Here is a 25524-nt window from a genome sequence, read left to right on the forward strand (position 1 = left end):
AGGCAGTTATGGCTCTGATTTAATGTTACTCAGGAATGCTGGCTGCAATTATCCAGGCAAGCTAGGACCAAAGACACAATCTGCATTAGAAGCTTTTTTTCCCTTTTTCAGCCTTCACACTTGCTACTACATATATATTCTGAATAATGTTGTATACCCCCTTGCAACATAACACTGAAGTATGAATACTTCATTTTTTTTTTTTACTGTATGACTTGACCCATACAGTATTCAAGATCAGACAAAGATGATTGGTAAAACAATCCTTAAAATATGACAACACACCACAACATAGTCTTTAAATAATACACTATTTATTTTGCTTTAAAATAGTTTACTTTTATACTACAGACTGAAAATTTCAAGCAGGTCAAGGACTTGCACAATGCAAGACAAAAAAAAAAAAAAATAATAACACTCAATTTTCTTAGTTAATTAAATACTGAAAGTAAAAAATGCTTATTAGGAAACCCTGTGTTTTAATTATAGGTGTGATTTGTTTAGTCATAACTGCCCTCATTGTATGTGCTCCATGCTGTAAAACAGAATTGTTAGATTTCCCACTTTTCCATAAAAATGTAAACTATCAAACAAATCCTCTGAAGGCCACCCCATATTGACAAGGGTTAAAATTAAAAGTAATTTCATTTAGTTATCTACATTCTAGTTATGTCAATTTAGATCTCGCTGGGGTTTATATTGCAAATCATGTTATAATCAGGGAGACCCCTAACCATTTGACAACATCTGAAGCTCCCCTGGCCATCCTTGAACATGTCTGCTGCATAACGGTTTCAAGCTGCAAGTAATTACCAGATCGGAGGAATGCACAGTCAGCCATGCATGACAAAATGCCTAGATTAAACTGACATTTAGTGCTAGCGATTTCCCGTGGATGAACCTAACTCTTGTAAAAAGTCAGTAAATGTACCTCAGTTTTTATGAGATAACACACTTTGGGATTAAAACAGAACATGTACATGACCAAAACACAACCCCCCATATTCACTTGTTTTATGGGAGGAGGGGGTTAGAGGGAGAACATGATATGAAAATAGATGAGCCAACAAATGAGCTCTTAGCTAAGAGGGCTAAAAAATTCCCTTTTATACTATCCAGAAAATATGGACATCTGAATACATTACACTTCGAGCACTGTGTGCCCAACTGCTTTACAAACACTTAGCAGACTTGCCAAAATATTTTATTACATACGTATACAACCTACATGAGGTATAGGAACTTTTAGGAAGCTAATCTGGTATTGAACTTTGAGCAAGTGAGCCGACAGTGCATTTAAAATATCACAGGCAAAGAAAACTTCAACTTCACCATACAGTGTTTTTTTGGTACAAATAGTTAAAAAGAGAATGTTCCAAAATATTCAGATTACATTTGATGCCATGCATAAAGCACCCAATCTATGTCTCATCCATCATTAGGTCTGGCACCAAATACATAATATATTCCTGAAAGGTCACACCACTTTGTTGATGTTATATGCAATATATGCTCACTTATAATTAAAACCATCTCTTTTATGTTTAAGAAAAAAATAGCAGAACCAACTTAATAGAACATATTTTGAAACAGTGCACAATCTGAGGAAGTCAGGATGCTATGAGATTTAATATTCTATATGGAAGTTACAGTATATTCTCATACTAAAGAGATCTGTTAGGGCAGTACAAAGAAAGTCCCCCAAACTTATTTAATGTTGAAATTTTAAAGACAACCATTTCCAATTAAGTTTGTATTTGTTTTTAAAAAGTGAAACCCGAAAAAAAAAACTTGTACAAAGAATCGAAGCTATAAAATTCCTGATTTTACCTGTTTGCTTAATAGAGAAAAAAAGGTAGTTCAGTGGTATCTTGTGCATGCAAATGTACCATAAAACAAATGAAGAATTAAATGAGCTACCTGTGAACTTCCTCAAATCTGATATTGCAAGATGCAATACCACAATGCTTACCAAGTGTTGCTAAAACTTGCAGGTGCATTTCTAAAATAAATAATAGCCACCAAACAGAAAAAACTTATAATTACAAATTAGGCTTGTGCATTATATAAAAAGGCCACTTGATAATACATCATTATGCAGCATGTGATGTTACAAATATCCTGCCTGGGATTCAGCCACACAAGTGTGGTATTTGGATGTGTAATTTGCTCTTTCTTGATTGCCCACTCATATTAGGAAAGTTAGTAAAGTATCCCTTTTGTCTCTATATATATAGCTAAACTTAGACCTATTATTTATGCATCTGATGCTCAAAGACTAATGCATGCATTTGTTTCACCTAGAATTGATTATTGTAATGCACTTTGCTCTGGTATCCCAATACACAAGTTGTCTCGCTTACATCTCATTCAGAACACTGCCGCTAGCATTTTGACTAAAACCAGAAAAAGTGAACATATTACCCCTGTTTTTTTTGCCTCTCTGTACTGGCTCCCTGTGCAGACTTTGCTTTTAACTTACAAGGCCCTGAATGGATTAAACCCCAGTTTCTTACAGGAATTATTGATCCTGTATACTCCTAACCGCACTCTTACATCACAGGATGCAGGGCTGCTGGTTATTCCAAGGGTGAATAAAAATATAGGAGAAAGGGCCTTTTCTTGTAAAGCTCCTAAATTATGGAATGCTGTGGCTGGGGCTCTTACTGTTTTTAAAGTCTAGATTGAAAATGTATTTTTCTATTTTACAATCAAAACTGCATTTTCTTTTTGTCCTTTTTAAAATTCTAATTGTATTACATCTTTTTTATATTTTAATTGTTCTATTTCTACGAACTAGCTTTTTTTACAATTAAAACCAATGTTTTTATCTCAATTTCTGTTTTATGAAATTCTGTATTAGATGGTTTAATTGTTCTTTGTGCGTGAAGAGCTTTGGAATCCTTGTGATGAAAGGCGCTATAGAAATGTGAGCTGTTGTTGTATGACTGTGAAAATGGAAAAAAAAATGATTGAGTAAAGGAACAAGTTTTAAACAAGTTCCTGCACCTTTTAGAACTCCAGTTGTCTTTAAAATTTAGCATCATCTTTAGCTAGCTTAAGAAACTTTACTTAAAAACCATGATACCTCTAGGTCAGTGAGGTAAAAATGAATATTGCTATATTTAAGTTAAAAATGAACTGCACTCAATAAAGGAAGTGTCCACAATTAGAAGTATTCCATAACACCAGGGAGGGCCTCCTGAAGGTGAAGCTAATATTTCTGCACCACAGAAAACAAAAATCAGTGCACAGGTTATCACAGTAAGTATTTGCGTCTAGCATCCTCATCCAAAGTGAGGTCTACTACTTCTGGCGGGGATGACCAGTTGGGTTGGGGTGAAACAGCTGTCCAGAGGTGAGATTGTCTTGTGCTGCTGTACTGTGAAATGGGGCCGTGCTTCCAAGATGAAATACTATGAATTACACCTCCTCTGGGATGGATGCACCTGAAGAGAAGTGAAAAAAAATAATCATAAAGGAGTAAAGGTTAAATACAGGGTAGTTAACTTTATTTACCATTGTTCATAAAAAAGTAGCCTCTATAAAATATACTTTACAGATGCAACCATTGAGGGCTTTCTCATTCCATGATAATTTTGGATAGCCTCAAATCACCATTTGCCACCAGGTCATACAATTTCTGCCCCCTTCCTCTTATTATGACAAAGATATTTTTGGGGCACAACTTAAACCTATTAAGAAAACATGCATTGCTTGCTAATTCATTTACATGTTAGAAATCCTAAAGCTTCAATGATCAGACTTGCAAATATAAAATTTGCCTACAAGCAAGAAAAGGCCATATGCAGATTCAAACTTTCAATGCAACATTCTCTGCAGGAGAGCTACAGGTCTCAAAACCCAACAAGGCAAGTTCTTATTAACATATTAACTTTGCTGAAAAATAAACAAAAAAAACAAACATTAAAAAAGACCTATGAGTTGGCTAACAAAGCAACTTAAACAAATTGACTGTTTCCTACAGATGTAATGATAAAGATGTATTTATGCCATTATAAAAAAAAACACTATATTTCTTGGACAGGGTTATTGGAAAATGCTTGTTAAAGCAACAAGTATTTAGCATTTTCTTTTGAACTACATGAAGAAATAGCTTATAAAAGTGAATTCCTTCCTGAACCGAATTTTCTACTTCTTATGATGAGGTAGAGTTAGAAAACTAGTTAACCTCCTAGTTACACATTTATATATTTAAAGTAAAATTGATCTGTACCTTGTATTTTCTTGCACACCCACGATTTCCACTTCACTGTCTGATGAAGCAATATTTATTTCTTCTTTGATTTGAAGAGGGCCACAAGTAGACAAATCACCAGTTGCAAACTCTGCATTTATGTGACCTACAAAAACATAAAATAAATAAATGTAAACTATACTTATAACAAGTTAAATAATCTTGTGCAGGTTAGAGTACTTGAAAAAAAAAAAAATAATAATATATTTTCATGAATGCAAGCTAAATATATTGTAGCGACCCAGTCAGTTCAGGTCGGTTCGTTTATCTTGTTTCATCTGGTCCAGTGCATTCATGTTATCTGTACTGTTCCAAGGAGGGACCATACCACTAGTTTTGGTAGTGTGTGTGTGTGTGCCGCTGTTGGGTGTGGACCATCTCATCTACAGCCCTTGCTCTGCCCTGCCCCCCCCCTCACCCACTAACGAGAGTAGTGGTCCGCTCTCTTCTCTGTGTATGAGGGGACATAAAGCTGGAGCCTGTGTGTGTGTGGAATAGAGCGAACGAGAAAGTTAGCAAGTTTTTAGGTTTGTGACAGGAGGAAGGTTTTTGTGGTGTGGTCCTGACACAAACACGGACCCTGTTCAATAAAGTACTTTTGTTGGCGCCTGAATCCCGTCTCCGGCTCCTGCTCTAGTGTTAACGTGGTAATTTTTGTGGTGCATATGTAGAATAATATTGTCTGGCATTAGGTTTGAATACTCCATTTTTAACACTCGGGCACTAAATTACTCGAAATTCCCATCCCTAGTGCTTACAGTTTATAGCCTGTACGTTTAAATGAAGACACCTGTACGCTCATTTCAATAAAGGCACTTTTCCAATGACTGTTGGGTATCCATGTCTGAAGTCATTGTTTATTGTTATTGAACCAAATGTCAATGCCTCCTCAACCAAAAGCCTGTCCTTCTCCAAGTAAAGGGCTAAACACACTACAACGTTTTTTACGCCAGCCGATTCACAGCGATTTTTTGTATTCACATGAGCGTTTTTCTCTTCTTCAATGTCAATTGGAACGCCTGATTCTAGCAGTGCTTCTATATAAGCAGCACGATGCATATCTCGATATGCACTTCAAACAGAAAATATGAGAAAAGTTGAATTATATTGTGTTTTCTATCAGCAGAATTACCAATGGGTTGAACAGAAATTCCATCCACTCACTTTCATGGTACAAATTGTACTGTAACTGCCATTCACTCTCATCAGGCTTTGTGAGTTGTTCTGTTCTTGTTTGAATTGAAATAAATGAATCCGCTTTCAGTAAACACTGCAGCTCAGAAACGACAAACTGCAGTGTGAAGTATTGTGGTTTAATGAAATTAGATCAAATTGGCTACCTCTGCTTTTATTTTATTTGAAATACCGGTAGGCTATTTTTTTTGTCTGCTACGTGTATCAAGTATATGCAAATCAGTGGTATTTTATAGATGTGAACCCACATTCTTCTACTTTGTTCTCATCTTCTTCGAAGCTATAGCAATGCAGCAGCCTGCACCCGATCCACATTGCCTCCAAATGTTGAAGGACTCTGGAAAACACAGCGTTTTTCGTCCAGAAATCGAACCTGTTTCGATTTATTTTTTTTGCAGCGTTTCTCGCAGTGATTACGCTCAAGTGTGAAAGGTAGTATTCAATTCCATAGGTTCGAATACGCTCAAGTGTGAAAGGTAGTATTCAATTCCATAGGTTCGAATACGCTCAAGTGTGAAAGGTAGTATTCAATTCCATAGGTTCGATTTTTTAAAACTAAAAACGCCGCAAATAAACGTTGTAGTGTGACTAGCCCTTTAATCTATGTAGATGCTTTATTTTTCCAGATACACATTTTTACCCCATAAAAGCCTTTTTCCCAGTGGCAAAATGTAATGCATCTGTTTGAAACCTTTAATGTATCTGTTTGAAAACATGCATTTAACATGGACACATGGTAAAAATCAGTGCAAGTATTTATGAATTAAACATTTGTTCATGTCATTTGTTTGAAATACACCAGGAGGATAAACAAATATGGCCACAAAACAGTAGGTCTACCATTTACCAGAATACAACCAGAGATTAAAACAAATGCACAGTGAAGGAAACCCACAATCAAACTTGACAGAGAATGACAGTCATACCGTCACATTCGGCCTGTAGTGTTTCTGTAACCCTGCTAATATCAAGTCAGTAGTACAACATAAGGTCTCTGACAGTGCATTTGTGATTGCATGAATCATTGAATATAGAACAGGAAGCCAATATCTCAAAAGGTCATATGACCATAAACATGACCTGATGAGTTTCCATAACACTGAATGCTAACTGCAGATTTCCAAACACAAAGCAACAGAGACTGGTTTTCATATGAAGTAAATACTTCCATATAGTTACTGCAAATCACGAATTAGTGTGAAGTTTCACTCAACCTGAGCAGAGCTGAATACATGTACACTGTAAGCAGGGCTGAAGAACGTGTGCCGAAGGATTTGGTCGGGGTTCCGAAACAAACGTAAAGTATGTTTTTATTAATATGTATTCTGCTTAGAGATACATGTATATAAATGTGTTACTCTATGACCTGAGGGACCTTTCAATACTTCCTTTATAAGAAATAATGGAAACTACTGTCGATTATTTTCTCAAAATAAGTATAAATAAAATAATTCATTCCATTATTATCAGTAATAAGGAAAAAAAAAATGTACCTGATAAATTTAGTTAATGAAACATTATCTGCTTATATCCACTTGTTTCCTGATATTTATAAATTATATAAAAACATATATATTAAAACACATGAAACAGAATACAACTAAGTCAAATACATCAGATTTAAATGAAATGCCTGTCTCAAGTGACATCACAACAAAAAACAACAATTAGGCAGTGCAGTTCAATCCCTCCCCCATTCAATGATATGCATTTGCAGTCTGTACTGCAAAAGTACGATGGCCCAGTAAGTCAAAAAATGAAGTGCGGTTATCACTTATACCCAATCACGGGCCCAGAATGACACTTCAGTATGATCGTGTTTTCACGATTACGGTCCTTAAAGGGTTAAGTTTACTCCCTCCCAGCACACGCTCACGTGTGCTACAATACGCAATCTATGGAAGGCCATCGGGGTCAAAAACACATTATTTTACGTGTTGTAATTCTAATTGTTGCATCTACTAATTTGGCCAATCAGATCACTGAAAATGAAATGAGAACCAATGAATTTAAAGAAAATAATATGTGTAATAAATGATCCAATTAAAAGTCGCCTACATCTGCCATTCCTGCCCAGTTCGTGGCGCTATATGGACTTGGCATTGGGTAAAGTCCAGTGAAAAATGGATAGACCCGGAACCTCAGAGACAAGCATCAACTGGCGGTTCAGAGCCTTAGAAATCACTTTAATTCAGTGGTAACCCCACTCTAACTAATATGTAATGCTAAACAAGTGTTAAAAGATCTGACATTGAATTTAACATTAGCGATGGTAACTCAATATTTTTTGTGTAAAATTGAAATAAATATAATTAGAAATTAAAAAACTGATATAAAAATCTTTATTTAAAACAAGTTAATGACCTGCCACTATGTAGGTACTACTATAACATGACCAGCCCCTACGTAGAAAATGAATAGTTAATTTATATTTATTTAAAACACGTAGTATTTAATATATTCCGATTGGTCCAAATCAATAAGTGAATTAAATATTTATGGCATTCCATATAATTGGACTGTGTGTGTATTCTACATGTCATTTTTTGGTAAATTACATTACTAATGCTAAATAAGATTTAAAATGAAAAAATAAATAAATAAATAAATAAATAAATAACACACTTTTCCCAAATTAGTAAAAATATTTAATGCAACAAAGAAAAACAGAAAAGCATCACCCCCCCCCCCCCCACTTACTGTAGGCAAGTGTGTTTTTGATCCAAAGAGAGAGAAGTACTACTTGAATAAGCAAGGTACATTATATACACTACCTTACTGTTGTTTACCCTCAGATTGTATAATGCACTCCATAAATTGGAAGGCAATATTCATACTTAAAGTACTGCTTTAAGTTACATAGTCTTTTAGAACTAGGCACTGAAGCCAAGGCTACAAACTGTTTTGACTCATGATCCTCCAGAGAAACTATTCATTCTGCAGAGAACATTTCCCCCACTTCTCCCTAGGCTATGCTGCAAATCCCTGGTGGTGGGTGGGGTCAAATATCTACCTCTCGTCTACAACCTCATGATGCTGAACTTTGTTTGCTTGTAGTACTAGTCTGTTAAAAGGTGCAATAACAAAGCAGAAAGTACATTAAAATGGTACCAGATTTTCAGGTAGAAGAGTCACCCCAACCAAAGAAAAACATCCCCCGCCACAATAAAAAAAAAGCATCCCCCCCGCCCCAACCAAAAAAAAGCATCCCCCCACCCCAACCAAAAAAAAAGCACCCCCCCGCCCCAACCAAAAAAAAGCATCCCCCGCCCCAACCAAAAAAAAGCACCCCCCGCCCCAACCAAAAAAAAAAGCATCCCCCGCCCCAACCAAAAAAAGCACCCACCACCCCAACCAAAAAAAAGCACCCCCCCGCCCCAACCAAAAAAAAAAGCATCCCCCGCCCCAACCAAAAAAAGCACCCACCACCCCAACCAAAAAAAAGCACCCCCCCGCCCCAACCAAAAAAAGCACCCACCACCCCAACCAAAAAAAAGCACCCCCCGCCCCAACCAAAAAAAAAAGCATCCCCCGCCCCAACCAAAAAAAGCACCCACCACCCCAACCAAAAAAAAGCACCCCCCCGCCCCAACCAAAAAAAAGCACCCCCCGCCCCAACCAAAAAAAAAAGCATCCCCCCGCCCCAACCAAAAAAAGCACCCACCACCCCAACCAAAAAAAAGCACCCCCCCGCCCCAACCAAAAAAAAGCACCCCCCGCCCCAACCAAAAAAAAAAGCATCCCCCCGCCCCAACCAAAAAAAGCATCCACCCACCCCAACCAAAAAAAAGCACCCCCCGCCCCAACCAAAAAAAAAGCACCCCCCGCCCCAACCAAAAAAAAAGCACCCCCCGCCCCAACCAAAAAAAAATAAAAAAAGCTGGTTCAGCAGATCTTTAGAACATTAAGTTAAACATTGTAAATTAAACCTACGGATAGTGCCTCTCAGGTCCTAAAGATAGCTCTGCTAAATAATTAAATAATAAGAATAAGAATAATAAAGACCGGCACCAGAGAACTAGAGTTGCTCAAGCACTAAAAATTTGAAATTAGTAAAAATCAGGGTGTAAAGGCACAAATGTACATCAAGAAGATAATCACATTTTTTGTCAAATACACTATATAAAATGAAAAAACCCAAATGGAGGTCATTATGACTAACCTGTTTCCATACTTGACCCCAGATCCCCTTTGTTTTGCCAAGAATTTGATCCCATATCCTGGGTTCTGTAAGTTTTTAGTTCCTGAGCTACAGCAGCTGCTAGCAGATTGTTGACACTTACTACTTCAGGGTCAGAGTTAGTGTCAGAAATGTCATAGTGTGCTAATACAGGAGGACCATCTGTAGGAATACAACAAAAAAAATCCTGTTATTTAAACTGTACTGGAAATTCCACATTTACTAGTACTAGGTTTTTTGAAAACTCTATCTACACTCAAGTATGTGCGCATTACAACCCTTGAAATCAAAAAGCACAGCCGTTTCCCTGGGGCTTCTTAATCCATCCAGTCTTATGTACTTTACTTGATAAAAAAAAAAAAAAATTAGTAAAACCAAATTAGTAGATATACATTCAAAGCAGATTTGAACAAATAGGCCTATGAAAATGGAGGCATTTCTTGGTTAAAAAAATACAGTCTGTTTCTTTTACAGTACTACAGATTAGACGACAGATGTGTACCACATACAGACGTGCTCAAATTTGTTGGTACCCCTCCACAAAAAACGAAGAATGCACAATTTTCTCTGAAATAACTTGAAACTGACAAAAGTAATTGGCATCCACCATTGTTTATTCCATATTTAATAGAAATCAGACTTTGCTTTTGGTTTTTTATTCAACATAATATTGTAAATAATAAAACAAATGAAAATGGCATGGACAAAAATGATGGGACCACTAACCTAATATTTTGTTGCACAACCTTTAGAGGCAATCACTGCAATCAAACGTTTTCTGTAGCTCTCAATGAGACTTCTGCACCTGTTAACAGGTAGTTTGGCCCACTCTTCCTGAGCAAACTGCTCCAGCTGTCTCAGGTTTGATGGGTGCCTTCTCCAGACTGCAAGTTTCAGCTCTTTCCATAGATGTTCGATAGGATTCAGATCAGGACTCGTAGAAGGCCACTTCAGAACAGTCCAATGTTTTGTTCTTATCCATTCTTGGGTGCTTTTAGCTGTGTGTTTTGGGTCATTATCCTGTTGGAGGACCCATGACCTGCGACTGAGACAGAGCTTTCTGACACTGGGCAGTACGTTTCGCTCCAGAATGCCTTGATAGTCTTGAGATTTCATTGTGCCCTGCACAGATTCAAGGCACCCTGTGCCAGGCGCAGCAAAGCAGCCCCAAAACATAACCGAGCCTCCTCCATGTTTCACTGTAGGTATGGTGTTCTTTTCTTTGAAAGCTTCATTTTTTCGTCTGTGAACATAGAGCTGATGTGACTTGCCAAAAAGCTCCAGTTTTGACTCATCTGTCCAAAGGACATTCTCCCAGAAGAATTGTGGCTTGTCAATATGCATTTTAGCAAATTCCAGTCTGGCTTTTTTTATGTTTTTCTTTCAAAAGTGGAGTCCTCCTGGGTCTTCTTCCATGGAGCCCACTTTCGCTCAAAAAGCGACGGATGGTGCGATCAGAAACTGACGTACCTTCACCTTGGAGTTCAGCTTGTATCTCTTTGGCAGTTATCCTTGGTTCTTTTTCTACCATTCGCACTATCCTTCTGTTCAATCTGGGGTCGATTTTCCTCTTGCGGCCACGCCCAGGGAGGTTGGCTACAGTTCCATGGACCTTAAACTTCTTAATAATATTTGCAACTGTTGTCACAGGAACATCAAGCTGCTTGGAGATGGTCTTGTAGCCTTTACCTTTACCATGCTTGTCTATTATTTTCTTTCTGATCTCCTCAGACAACTCTCTCCTTTGCTTTCTCTGGTCCATGTTCAGTGTGGTGCACACAATGATACCAAACAGCACAGTGACTACTTTTCTCCATTTAAATAGGCTGAATGACTGATTACAAGATTGGAGACATGTGTGATACTAATTAAAGAAACGAATTAGTTTGAAATATCACTATAATCCAATTATTTATTATCTTTTCTAAGGGGTACCAACAAATGTGTCCAGGCCATTTTAGAATATCTTTGTAGAATAAGCAATAATTCATCTCTTTTCACAGTTTCTTTGCTTTATTCTATGACATACCAAAGGCATGCAAGTATACATGATAAAATAGCTTTTAATTTCATTGCCTTTCAGGAGGAATGAAGCATTATTTCAATGAGCTGTAAGGGTACCAACAAATTTGAGCACGTCTGTATTACTGGACCTACAGTATATAGGTTATACTTGCTCTGTTCTAACAGGATTGTAAAACACTGGCTTTTCCAACACAGAAAATAACACTGCTATGGTTAAATCTGTTTGTATACTACTGAAAGTTCGACCCTCTCCCTAGGTATTGTCATCTTCAGTGGAAACTTATGACAATTCCTCCTGTGGCTTCATATACTGCATTGGCCCATGTGTCCATGTTCATCATCAAAATAAGCGACCCAGTTGCTGAAGATGAGTGCAAGACGTGAGGTTCTAGAGGGTTATTCATTAGCGTAACTGGGAAGTTGGAATAGTGAACAATATCAAAAGAATAAAAGTTCATATACAAGTATTGTACATTAGATGGGGTACTAATGTATTTTCACTTCTGCTGTATCTTTTCCTCTCATTCAATAGTCTTGCATACAAGCTCATGTGGTTTATCTAGACTAAACTGTACACACATACTGTGTAAGCTCATGCATACACAAGTGTGTACTGGTTACTGTATACAGTATTTCACATATTGAGTGTTTAAGGTTAAAGAAACCCAGGTTCTACCAGGGTAATGAGAGTATTCTACATCTTATTCAATCATTTCCAGAATTAGTCCAAGATTTTAGTTTGTCTCCTGTGATATTATGTAATTACAGCAGTAAATTAGTTTAAAGCAAATTTCAAGGCTTTTTTGCTATGCAGTCTGACATTTAATTAAAAAAAAAAAAAAAGTTATCTAAACTCAACCCTGGTCTCTTGAACAAATGGATTTGTGGTTTGGCACATTTTGTTGGGAATCCAGTGCTATCACATATGAAAAACACATAAAGAAAACAGATAGGTAGCCTATAAAAAAAAAATATATTCAACAAGATAGTCACTCTTATTTAAAGAACACATTTTATCAAACAGCCAACATTTTACTGTTTCATGCTTTATTCATTATCATTTCTTATTAAAACAAAGCAGAATTCTGCATCATTTGTCGATAATTATGCTGCAAAGTGAAATGATTTATGAAATGTCAGCTAAAACTAATGAAAATGTACTTTATTGTAACATAGCCAAAGCAAAGCCATGTCACTGCAGAAACACTTTTGGATCTGGCTTTAGTTCAGAAGACATAACTTGAGAGCAAAGTACAATATTGCAACTGTTATATTACTGGAATAGTTAACGTCAAATATTGAATCTCAGAAATGTGTTTTTCAAAATGGTTAGTAGAAAAAACAGCCTAAAAACATTGAAAATTTAGCATTGTACTAAACACGTAGTGATATGATAATCACCATGCACAAACATACATCTGATTAATATAAAATCATGCAGATTAATACTCTGGTCACCTACCCATTAAAATACTTGTGCTCGGAAACTACTTCAATTCTTCATCAGTAGAAAAAGCCATCTTAAATGCTCTTTGTAGCTTCACTTTCGTAGCTTCTGCACTTTAAATCATCTTTGCTTACAATTTAAAATGTACCAATATTCTTTGTCAGGGTTACATATCTACATTTCAATAAATATTAATGACACCCAGAAAAAAAATAAAAAATAGCCAAGTATGCAGCATCACAGACTATAAATACATCGGACATCTGCAACCAGCCATGCTTTCAATTTGGAGCATGCTACAAATAACCCCCACTCATTAGCAAAACACACCAGCTTCTATAAATCCCCTATGCACTTACTTTCTCAGTAATCACATAATATAAAAAAAGTGTATAGCACTGACATGTTTCAAATTTGTTGTTACAAATGCATTTAAAAAATAAAATAATTTAAAACAGAACTATGATATACAAAGGCAGCAATAAAGATGAAAGGAAATTATATGACACCAATACTGTATTAACATGCCATCATTGGTGTACGGTTAATCCAAAAACCCACAGGTTACTGAACTACAGTACACTTTTTAAATGGAGCGTTCTGAAATAAAATTACATTAAAATACAATTCCTTACAGTTAATTTAGATCAGAGGTTCCCAAACTGGGGTACGCGTACCCCCAGGGGTACGCGAGACGTGTTTAGGGGGTATGCGTGACAAATTGTGTAATGGCGAACATTTTTCTTTTAGTTTTTTTTTTTTTTTTTTGCATTTTCATAAGACTTGTCATACTCACACAAAACTTTAAAACACATTGGAAATTCCTTTTAATTTCTGCCGTGAAATGGAGAAACAAACAGAGAGCCGTGCAAGACAATCTCGCAGCAGCGGGACACTTGGGATCAACGCTGTGGTGTGCTCGTTTATTGCAAACCTCTAAGTGGTAACAATGAGAACAAAGATACACAGGGACAGTGACGTACAGAACTCTCACCACCAATAACTGTACAACGCGAATTAAATGTATTATATTTATGACGTCTGTTTTTAGTTTTTTATTAATTACATTTTTTTGGTGCTTATTATGAGCTATTTTCGATTTTTATGTAAATCGTTTTTTCAGAGCTTTCGATTTTTATGTACTGTATGAAATTATTGTTTTCTGTTACTGTACTTTACAAAATGCTTGTTTTTTTTTTTTCTGTCACAAAGTAGTAACTGTACAGTACCACACTTTGTACCTTCTTTCCTTTGTTGTCTTCCACAACGAAATCTCTGTGGTCACGGACACATTCTTCTGGGATTTTTTGTGTTTAGGCATTTTTTTTACATTTCGCCACAATTTGCAATTCTGTTTTAAATCCTACGTATCTTAACTGTGATACAGCTTTAAATCACACGAACAAGCCTCCAGTCGAGAAAGTATTCAGAACTAATCAATACAAGTTAGGGAAAGGTAGTTTGTTTTTGTTTTTTTATGTATTAGGTTTCTGAGTTATGTGAATTGAGTATATTTCCGTGTTTTTCTGGTGTTCATTATACACAGATTTTTTTTTTTTTTTTTGTATAAGGGATGTTTTATCGGTTAAACCCTAAAATCAGTAGCCGTAATTATATTATTATAGTCATTTCAATTGTAAGTATATTATTGTGTATGTGTATAAATCTGTGTATTATGAATGCATATATTAAAAACAACATGAAAATATAAATCTGTATGCTAGGGGTATGCAGACAGTTGATAGGTCTGGAAGGGGGGTACGCTGCAATCAAAAGTTTGGGAACCTCTGATTTAGATTAATGTTTTTTTTTTCTTTTTTTTGGGGGGGGGGGGGGGGGGAGAGACAATGACACGATCATACAGATATAAAAAATAACTATTTTAGTCTACAGCTATGGCCAGAATTTTAGCATCACCGAGAATTTTAGGATTGAGACAAAAAAACCTATATGAACATAATTGATATTTTATTTAATATCATGCAATCAAAGATACTACAAATTGACATTGCAAAGGTATACCAGAAACCATAATAATGTATTATTTATGTTGCTCTTACTTAGATTAGCTCTTATTGTACTTTCATAACTGCTCTTATCTGTATTATGATATTCTGTAAAGTGATATTTTGTACTGTGAAATTTTGTAAACATTTTAAGTTGCCCTGGACAAGGGCGTCTGCTAAGAAAGAAAGAAAGAAAGAAAGAAAGAAAGAAAGAAAGAAAGAAAGAAAGAAAGAAAGAAAGAAAGAAATAATAATAATAATAATAATAATAATAATAATAATAATAATAATAATAATAATAATAATAATAATACAAGTAAACAAGTTGTAATATGCAGCCTGTCTTTTTAAACAAGGTTGGAAGAATGATGAAAGCAACCCCATAAAAATTGACATTTCTCCAGTAATTGTCCAAGTTGCCCAAATTTTCTGTAACCTAGGCCATCTACTGTATTGAAACACATATCTTTACCCAAAGCAAACTGCACTTTTATTTTCAAATATTACAAGGAAACACTGTACATTTTGAAAATGTATTTGTTAGGTTAATTTTACAGCAAATGTACAAGGTTTAACAAATGTCACTTTGCAAAATAACAAAAAAAAAAATTACATTTTCACTATAGGAGGAGTGAGCATGAGAAGTAAACGGACACACTTCCCATTAACTACAGAATTTAAAAGCATAGTCAAAAACAAGAGTAAAAAAAAATATGGCACCGTAACACACTAACACACATTTTTAAAAGGACTAGTTTTATAATTTAAACTTAAACATAAAGTTAGTGGATCTTATAAAAATGCTTTAGAAGATACATATCACCAAATACTTTGAGGCAATTTGAATGATATACATTTGCTATGCAAACAGAACCTCTTTCTCCAAAACTAGTCTTTAACATGAAGAAATCCATATTTTTGTCTTTTGTTTATGATAGAAAAAAAGCATCCCTTTCGTAAAGCTCTGGGAAAACAAACAATTTTGTAGCTCAGACCCACCCCCTTGTATGAAAGCATAATGGAGTAATATTAATCACATTTTTCAAAGCCCTGTCAAATTCTGTTACTAGAAATTTGTGCAAAAGATGAACAGCAGTTTCTTTCAATAGCAGCTTCAAAACGTAAAAAAAAACCAACAAAAAAAAACCACAATAACAAAAAAAAGTTGAATTATCTATTAGAAAATGTGTCTATTCATGTTTAATCTAGATTTTTACAATTTCAGGGCATGCTTTGGATGTAGCACACTCGGTACCCTGTTCTAGAAAATGTCACTGAATACCACTTAAACTATTTATATTACTTTTTTAGCCATGCCTTATTGAACCTGCATGCCTTAATATACAGATTTGCTTGTATTGCTATGATAATTTGGTAGAAAAAATGCGAATCTCACACTGATTTCTATGCAAACATACCAGTTTCCATCATGTTAAATTTACACTATTTTCTTTACTACCAATTAAAAGTTTGTCCTTTGGTAGCCCCACAAAATAAACTCCTATTTGTTATTTCACACAATACTTCATACTCTGATCAAACTTGCTGTATAACCTACAGTTTTTCCTCTTTATTTACATTAGCAGTACACTAGAATGTCAGACTACCAGCTATAAAATCATAATAACATGCAAGTCAGTAATCATCAAGTCAAGGCGTGATTTGATTTGTTTTCTAATAACATGGACAGCTTTAGAGTTGAGCTGACCAGGAGCTTGCAAACCAGGAAATTGTCACATAATGCATGCACACTAGAATTCGTTAGGTTATCATCATAACCCTGGTTCCCGAAACCTGATTATTATATACCAAAGCTGCTCGGCCCAGCCTGTGATGCAGTCATGCCTGCCTCTGAGGATACAAAAGGACTTCGCACACAGATCGACGTAATTGTTCCTTCAAGCCTGCTGCAATCATGGACACAGCGAACTTGAAGGTAAATGGTTACATTTCTATTTCAGGGAAACAAGGGTTATGATAATAACCTAATGTTCCCTTTCAAGTACGAAATGTAACTATTACCAAAAAGGTCAGTATACCCAAGCTGTCACAAGGGCATGATTGCTTTACGACCAGAATGCTACAAGGTTAAGCTGAGACTGCCTTGTGCGTTACAGAATCCCATTAACAAGTACTATGGCTAAAAAACTCACCTCTATGCCTGTATTGTAAGGGCTGACTCGGAAGCCAGGGTTTTTAGGATCCATGACATTCAGTCTGTAGAACCTGGTGAAGGTATGGGAAGTAGACCACAAGGATGCATTGCATATGTCTGACAGATGCACCCTGGAATAAAGCCCATGCGGTTGCCATGCCCCTGGTGGAATGGGCAGTGAGCTTTTGTGGAGGGGACAAGTTGGCTCACTCATAGGAAGTTCTGACTATCTGCTATCCATTTGCACAGCCTCTGTTTAGACAGGGCTTGACCATAGGACTTCACCCCACAGCAACAAAAAATTGTTCTGACTGCCTCCAACTTGTCATCTTGTAACCACAATATGTTAGGGCCTGCACTGGACAAAGCGTATGGAGCTGCTGCTCTCTGTCAGACTGAAAAGGAGGTGGATGGAAAGCCTCCAATTCAAAAAAGTAGGCTTGGTACGGAACCTTTGTCCTAGCTTCTGCAAAAATTGAGAATAACCTCATCTCTCACCCGTTTTGAAGAGGTGACTGTAAACAATATCCTTCATAGGCGGCAGAAGTGAGCTCCTGGGGAGACAGTCATTTTTGACATGGCAAGCCGAAATGGCTGCCAGATAGACCTTTAATGTGGAAGGGGATTTCCCCCGTCAAAAAGGTCATGCAAAATTGCAGTATAACTGCCATGGGTCAGGTCGTGGGGTCGAAGGCAGACACCATGTCAAAGATGCCCCGCCAGGAAGTGAGCTCCTGGGGAGACAGATTAATTTTTGACATGGCCCAGAAGTCGCTGGAACGTCACTACTGTGAGTGCTCTGTTGAGCTGAAAGTGCTCTAAGGTGGCTATTCTCTGCACGCTAACGTCCGACAGACTGGACACTCCTAGATAGGAGGCTGTCTGAGAAGATATGAGCTGGCTCTTCACAAGATTCACTGCAAGACCCAACCTTTCAAAGTGGCCAGTGACAAGTTCCGTGTAGGCCTCTGCCTGTGCTGGAGACTGGGCACAAATTAGCCATTGTCCAAATAATTGAGCACTCTGATGCCTTTGAGTCTCAGTGGGGCCAGGATAGCTTCCATGCACTTCGAGATGGCACAGGGAGCTAGAGAGAGGCCAAATGGCAAGACACAGAACTTGTACGCGTTTACCTGAAAGGCGAACCACAGGTACTTCCTGTGCGCTGGTGTTATGGGGATGTGGAAATAGGTGCCTTTGAGGTCCACCGTGGTGAACCAGTCGCCTGGCCTGATTGACTGAAATAGCTGTTGCTTTGTCAACATTTTGAACTCCTTTGCCTCAAATACAGGTTGACCTGTCTGCGGTCAAGGATTGGTCTGAGGCCACTATCCCACTTGGGCACTAGGAAGTACCTGGAGTAGAACTCTTTCTCTAACTGGAGGGGGTCTATTATTATAAATAATAAAAATAATAATAGTACAGGGCACTTGCAAGACTCCATTGGCCCTCTTGATCAGCGGTAGAAGCTCTGCCGACAGTGAGAGATTGACCACAGGGGATGTACTGTCGGACTCCACACCCTCAGACGGGAACACCAGCTCTTGTTTGCCCACCTGCACAGCCGCGGGAGAGACATTTCTCCAGCGTGCGCTTGGAGAATGATGCACAAACCTCACAGAAACTGCGGTTAGTCAGTGCCTCCCTGACGTGCTCTGCCGTGCTTGTCTTCAACAGGCAGATTGTCCTTGCATGTGTGTCGCTGTGATAAAACCCAGGCATGATGCAAGTAGCAATGCAGTGTACAGTAAACAAACTGCAGGTGCTGTCTCAGTCTGCTTATAGACAGCAACGGGCCGGGTCAAGATCCGAACAAAACCGTTTTTTGTACTGGACCGGGGGTGTAAGCACCGGTCGGTAGCGCAACGGTACGGGGTCGGTACAGTACCGGTTTGTGACTGTAGCACCGGGTCGGTACGGTGCAGTAACTGCGGTCCCGGTTTGCCAACGGGTTGGGAATGGAGCAGGTCAGTGACCTCGGTACCAGTACAGGTCCAAAGGTTCAGAAAATAAATGTCTCATAACTTAATACAAGATTTTTAATTGAACAAGATAGAACTAAGCAGCCTGTGAGGAGAGCACAAGTCAGCCGACTTATGTTGCTTGATCCCTGGGAAGGAGCGAATCAAGCCACTGGCTTCACGCGGGGCACAAGACCACTGCGGGAAATAACAAACAGGCTGTAGTGCACAATATATGCGTAATTAATTTAAAAAAAAAAAAAAAAAAAAAAAAAGAATAACTATCACAACGCAAATGTTATATTGTATAAATTATGTAAAACACGATATGAGCAAATTATACACATATAAGCAAGAAGTACTTATCTAATACCAGGCTCCCCGGTCAGTTCTTGAAAGGAAAAATGGTGCCGAGATCTGTGCATGCAGTCCTTTTGTACCCTCTGGGGCGGGCATGACAGTGTCAAAGGCTCGGCCGAGCAGCTTTCGTATATAATATTCCAGTGCATACTGTAGCAATAAGGCTGCAGACCAAAAAGGTAATGATTTTGCACAGTCTGGGGTTGCATTGGATTAAATGTAGACCTCAACAACTAAATTGAAGTTGGAAGGTTCTATGAGAAAAAATAAATAAAAAATTAAGTCTGAAGGTCAGGCCACCATCTTGAAGGTTACATTTCTCTTTTATTTTAGATGGTTTCACAGTTATGTAGTGGCCAGTTTAAAATTCTGGAAGTTTTCATGACACCATTGTAAAAACCTGAGTCTTAACATCACATTATGACAGCCTCCTAGACTAGAAACCCCAGTAAAACAAAGCACACTAGATCATGCAGAATTAGTGCTTTAAGTCCATTAATAGGAGTGTGGGGATGGTCATGTTTCCAGCCTATTAGAACTCAACCTCATTACAAGGGCCTGTTTCATTTTATTTTAACATTCACATTTTACAGTAGTTTGGCCAGAGTTTAATAATAAGAAAACAAAAAGAAATTAATATTTAAAAGTTATATACTTTCCAGGCCTAAAGACACAGTTCTTAAATGCTCGAGTGATCCAAATCTTGACTAGCAGGGTTTCCATTTTCTGAAAAGCTGGTAGGAGGGTGGTTGTTGTTGAATGGGATCTGGAAGGATTCAGAGTCGATGTTTTGGTGGCTCACTACATATGGCGTATAAGCTTGCGAGTGCAAATGGCTGCCGGACATTTGCATGCACGCATTGGACTGGGTGGTGGGCGGCACCCTTTGGCCGATCATTTGGATTTGGGGCTCTGTGGGTTCAGAGCGTGGCTTAGTCTCATCATCGGTGTCTAGTCGAGTCAGTTTGTCCATCCACACACGAAACCTCTCCTCTGTCTGCCGCTGCATCACCGCAAAACGGTTCATGGCTTCTTCCAAGACGTTGCCAATGCAGTTCCGGTCCCATGAAGTGCCGCTGTCTAGCAGTCCCTGAATTTGACCGGTCACTCCTGCAGAACCTTCGGCGCGACTGAAGCCAGCTTTAAAGACATTGAGGCCATTCGATAAGCATTATTATCTCACATTTTTGTTTGCTTTTTTTTTTTTTTTTTTTTTTTAATTTAGTTGTTGCCAATTAGCTTTTATTATTTTCTCCCCAATTTGAAATGCCCAATTATTTTTTAAGCTCAGCTCACCGCTACCACCTCTGCGCTGACTCGGGAGGGGCGAAGATGAACACATGCTGTCCTCCGAAGCCTGTGCCGTCAGCCGCCCGCTTCTTTACACTCTGCAGACTCACCGTGCAGCCGCCTCAGAGCTACAGCGTCGGAGGACAACGCAGCTCTGGGCAGCTTACAGGCAAGCCCACAGGCGCCCGGCCAGACTACAGGGGTCGCTGGTGCGCGGTGAGCCAAGGACACCCTGGCCGACCTAACCCTCCCTCCACCCGGACGACGCTCGGCCAATTGAGCGCCGCCCCCTGGGAGCTCCCGTCCACGGTCGGCTGTGGAATAGCCTGGACTCGAACCGGCGACGTCCAGGCTATAGAGCGCATCCTGCACTCTAGCGAGTGCTTTTACTGGATGCGCCTCTCGGAAGCCCTTGTTTGCTTTTTAAAAATTATACAAATGTGTTATTGTCTGTATGTTTGGCATGCTGGTGACATGAGAAAAACAAAAAAACACATGCAATATTTAATACACTCACATAAGTTATCTGTAGATTTAAAATGGCTGATGCTACGATAAATGAAGTAATTCCAGAATCCAACATGTAAAACAATAGAAGATGTTCAATCAAGTGAATAATGTGTACATGACTGTATACATATCATTTAGATAAGCAACAATGCAAAATGAATAAAGCAATGATATTTGGCCTCTGTAAAGTTTATCATTCTGAACAAGCTGAAATAAAACGATTTACCCCGGTACCAGAAAGTAGGCCTATTGGTCACAAGTGAGGTAATACAATCAGGATTAGCCACAAGCAGAAAATAGTAGGGTATACCACCTCAATTCTATCAGCTAATCAAATAGCTTTGTTAATATGATCTCCAAAAAGAAGAAGCCAGCTAGCTGTACTTAACTCAATATTACGCAGTGAAATACAAAAATACAGTGGGCGGTATTGATATTGCAAATAATTCCATTTCAAACTGTACAACAGGGATTAGAAGAAATGCAGCAACAACTCTGATCTTTACTATCTCTTTACTAAAGTTAAGGCAATTAAGTTTAGGTTTTAAATTGGAATAGATTTACTTGGGTTCTAGCATTTAAATCCATGTTGGCCTTGAGAAGTGACTGCAAAAATTTCCCCTTTGTTAGAAAATGCCATATACAGGAATTAATAGTAAGTCCAAAAATTACATATTAAATCACTGGTGAACAGTATGTAAGGTATTTAAGTATGGCTATCACCTTTAAATGTGTAAATGGCTTCATTTAGTTTACTGATAATACATTTCATAAAAAATAACTATACACAGACATCAAGCAGCTGACAAGTCTGTATCAATCCCCCCACCCAAGATATATTTTTGTATTACGTTGCAATTGCATAACGACTCAGTAGTATTCAGTTTCATTATTAAACCACGTAGCTTTTTTCCTTGCATGCCAAAACCTGTATGCATGCGGCTGTTAAGAAACTACAGAGTCCACAATGCACCTGACCAGATTCAACTTCCTGCCAAATGAATGCTGAGAGGCTAGCCTGTGGAGTGTAAATTGCCTAAGTATATCACAATGCAGTGTCCATTTTAAAATAATTATTCTCTCATCTTTGTGGAAAAGGAGACTGTACAGGAAAAAGTTGGCACGGTTCAATTAAGAACTTGTTGAACTTGACAATATATTTCATAATATATATCTAAGGTATAAACCACGACAGGCAGTGCGGTTCCCATGAAATATACACACGCCTGGGTGGTGATTAGAAGCTAGTTCAAAAGTTAATTGTCTTTTTTTTGGGGCTTTCGCTTTTTATATACTGTATGAATTTATTGTTTTCGGTTACTTTCCAAAATGCTTGGGTATTTTTTTTCTGCCACAATATCTATAGTAACTCAACAGTACTTGCACACTTAAGTTGTACATTCTTTCCTTTGCTGTCTTCCACAACAAAATCTGTATGGCCATGGGCACATTCTTCTGGGGTTTTTGTGTGTCAAGGAATTTTTTTACATTTTGCCACAATTTCAACATGAACGGATTAACCATTTCCAGTGTTTTCCAGGGGGTTTATTGACTATATACTGATTTCATTTTTGATTTAACATATTGCTCATTCTTCACTAAAGTTATGAGATTGCATTTTTTACAGGTTCACCCAGTACTACAGTTCCCAGTGGCCTGATGTCACTTACACACAGTTTTGCTGACCCAATCAGCAAACGGCTCGTGTAACAAGCACACTCCTTCAGGGGCAGGATTCCCTGCTGAGAGTATTTCAAGAAGTCCAGGATGCTAGCCTGTTATCTTTTTATTACTAATAATTCAGGAACCGTTTAATATTTTTTCACAAAACTTTTTTTTCAAAAGGCTCGACCACATGCACCTTACTCGGTTTGGTGCAGAAATTCAGTATCGTGTAGCCTGTATATGAGAGCAAAAAACACACACACACACACAAAAAAACATATTAAGTATAGGGAGAAAAAGGGAACTTACTAAAAAATGGGTATCAAGATCTCGAAGGTGGCGTCACGAAACTCTCCAATCATTCACAACACTGGAAGTCAATGGAACTGCAAATTTGTGGGCAATTCCAACAAACCCAGCCAAAGTTAAAGTTCAAAGTTATTAAAGTGCAAAGTTAGAGGTTTAACAAGAATTGGGATATAAAAGATCAAAAGCAAAAGAAGAAATGGAGGGAAAATTTGGCTTGCTGCTATGAGAAGAAAATAAATAAATAAATAAAGAGGCTGTCCTTGTTGAAGATCTTCCACATCCTGCTTTAGCTGAAATCAACCCACCTGTCAACCTTCAGCAACAACCACCGAATCTTCCTAGACATCCTTGACATCAGCAACAACCTGCACATCAGTAAGACCCTACAGATTGACTACAACCTCTGAGTCATCCTTCTATCTGTAATCAAGATCCATTAATGCTGTTTTCTCTCACTTCCACTCCTAACTCTGCAGCATCCAGCCAAACATATAAAAAGGGGCACTGTATCAAAACTCAGGAATAAGTTGAAAAAAGCAGAAGCAAAGTTAAAAAAGAAATACAGAAGTAGAGAGAATCTGAAAAACAAAAATATAAAGAATGCAAAAGAAAAAAACCAAAGAACTACCAGAGAAATGGAAACTCAAAGAAATGTGATTCATCAAAGAACAACAAGAAATACCAATTGGATCATCTAACTCTCTATCTAAAACAAGTGTAAGGAACAAGACACCCAATGAAGTTTCTGAATTCCTGCATCAAAATGATCAATATTCACCATCACAAACGGAAAAAACTAAGAAATAAGAAGAAAGGGGCACACTGGAGACTCGCCACAAAAAGTTCCTTTCAGAAAATCCAACAATAAAACTCTCAAAGGCATTTCTGTAAAAATCGTCCCTTCTGGATTGTGAGACCCAAAATAACAGACAGAGAGACAAGCCCTTGCAAAATCCATGAGAACTTTAAACAAAAAAATCAAGAAGTTGCAGCAGCTCTGTGTCATCACTACAAAATCAGCAAGTGAACATGGAGTGCATGTACCAACATTGTAAAAAGAGCAACAAGATGACATTTCCTACTAACTCAAAACAAAACATCATATCCTGGGAGGAGTGGGCTACAAAAACCACATCACTGAAGAAAACAAGATGCAACCGCTACAGAATTTGAAGCCAAATCCACACGGCTCGATAAAAAAGATTCACCACTGTTGAGAAACTAGTTGACTTGGCCAAAGATCATTTTCCGAGATTTTGCACCCATATTCAACACTGGCCACCAGTTTGATAGGATGAAGAAACTTAGACAAACTGGCAGAAGATGAAGTGATAGTTCATATAGACTATAGCAAAAATTATGTCTGCAAGTACCATAAGGAGGTGAAGGAGACCCACTTCGGAGGATCACATGCCCAAGTAACACCCCATACTGGAGTTAACTACCCGAGTGGTGATAGGGTAGATTAATTTGCAACTATATCTGGCAGTCTTCAGCATGATGCTATCGCCACATGGGCTCATTTGGAACCTGTGCTGGACTACATGCGAAAGCAGTTCCCAAGTGCCACAAAGATACACTTTATATCTACACCTCAGCATAGAAACAAAACACACTTCTGCCTCATATTTTCAAAAACAGCACTGCTGTCGTTGTAACCGTACAATTTATAAGGTCATACAATGCAGGATTCAACGATAATGTGGCACAATTTTTTTCGCTTTATAGGTGTGTATGATTTGTTAGTAACCGAAATCTCAGTAAACAACTGAAGACAGATAAGAGGATAATTTCTTACCACTTAATTTGCAACGATGAAACATAACCTGGTTAACCGTACTGATGGCATATCAAATGCTTAGATGACAGATATGGTTGCATTCTTGTAGAACTTAAGGATAAAACAAAATACATTTCAACAAAGAATTGCATTAGTTCCATTAGTTAGCTGAGCACAAGGTGGTTTCAATAATACTTTGATTTAAATATAGGCCTACTATGTGATAGTTTGGGATATAGAGTATTTAAAACAGTAGGTAGGTGTTTATTTTTACATTATTTTAATATATAATTATTAGTCGTATAAAATTGCTACCGAATAAGACGGTTTTGCTACCTACTTTCCAGGTAGGTAGCAAATCCTCACTACTGCCTTAAAAAGTTA

General features: G+C 37.8%; 1 protein-coding gene across 3 annotated transcripts in view; it reads right to left on the reverse strand.

Moving 5' to 3' along the window:
- Window positions 1-292: 292 nt before the first annotated feature.
- LOC117408697 (protein ARK2N-like) overlaps window positions 293-25524 on the reverse strand; it is a 41551-nt gene continuing 16319 nt past the window's right edge. The window contains exons 3-5 of one of the 3 annotated variants that reach the window (XM_058995919.1): window positions 9615-9794; window positions 4238-4364; window positions 293-3449 (exon numbers count right to left, since the gene is read on the reverse strand). In XM_058995919.1, coding sequence (XP_058851902.1) covers window positions 3260-3449; window positions 4238-4364; window positions 9615-9794 — 497 coding nt within the window. In that variant the 3' untranslated portion in view covers window positions 293-3259. Of the gene's footprint in view, window positions 3450-4237; window positions 4365-9614; window positions 9795-11305; window positions 20727-25524 lie in introns of those variants that run through there. The other 2 variants (XM_034013935.3, XM_034013934.3) reach the window with 2 other exon arrangements.

Source organism: Acipenser ruthenus, chromosome 2 (assembly GCF_902713425.1).
Source record: "Acipenser ruthenus chromosome 2, fAciRut3.2 maternal haplotype, whole genome shotgun sequence".
Taxonomy (NCBI): domain Eukaryota; kingdom Metazoa; phylum Chordata; class Actinopteri; order Acipenseriformes; family Acipenseridae; genus Acipenser; species Acipenser ruthenus.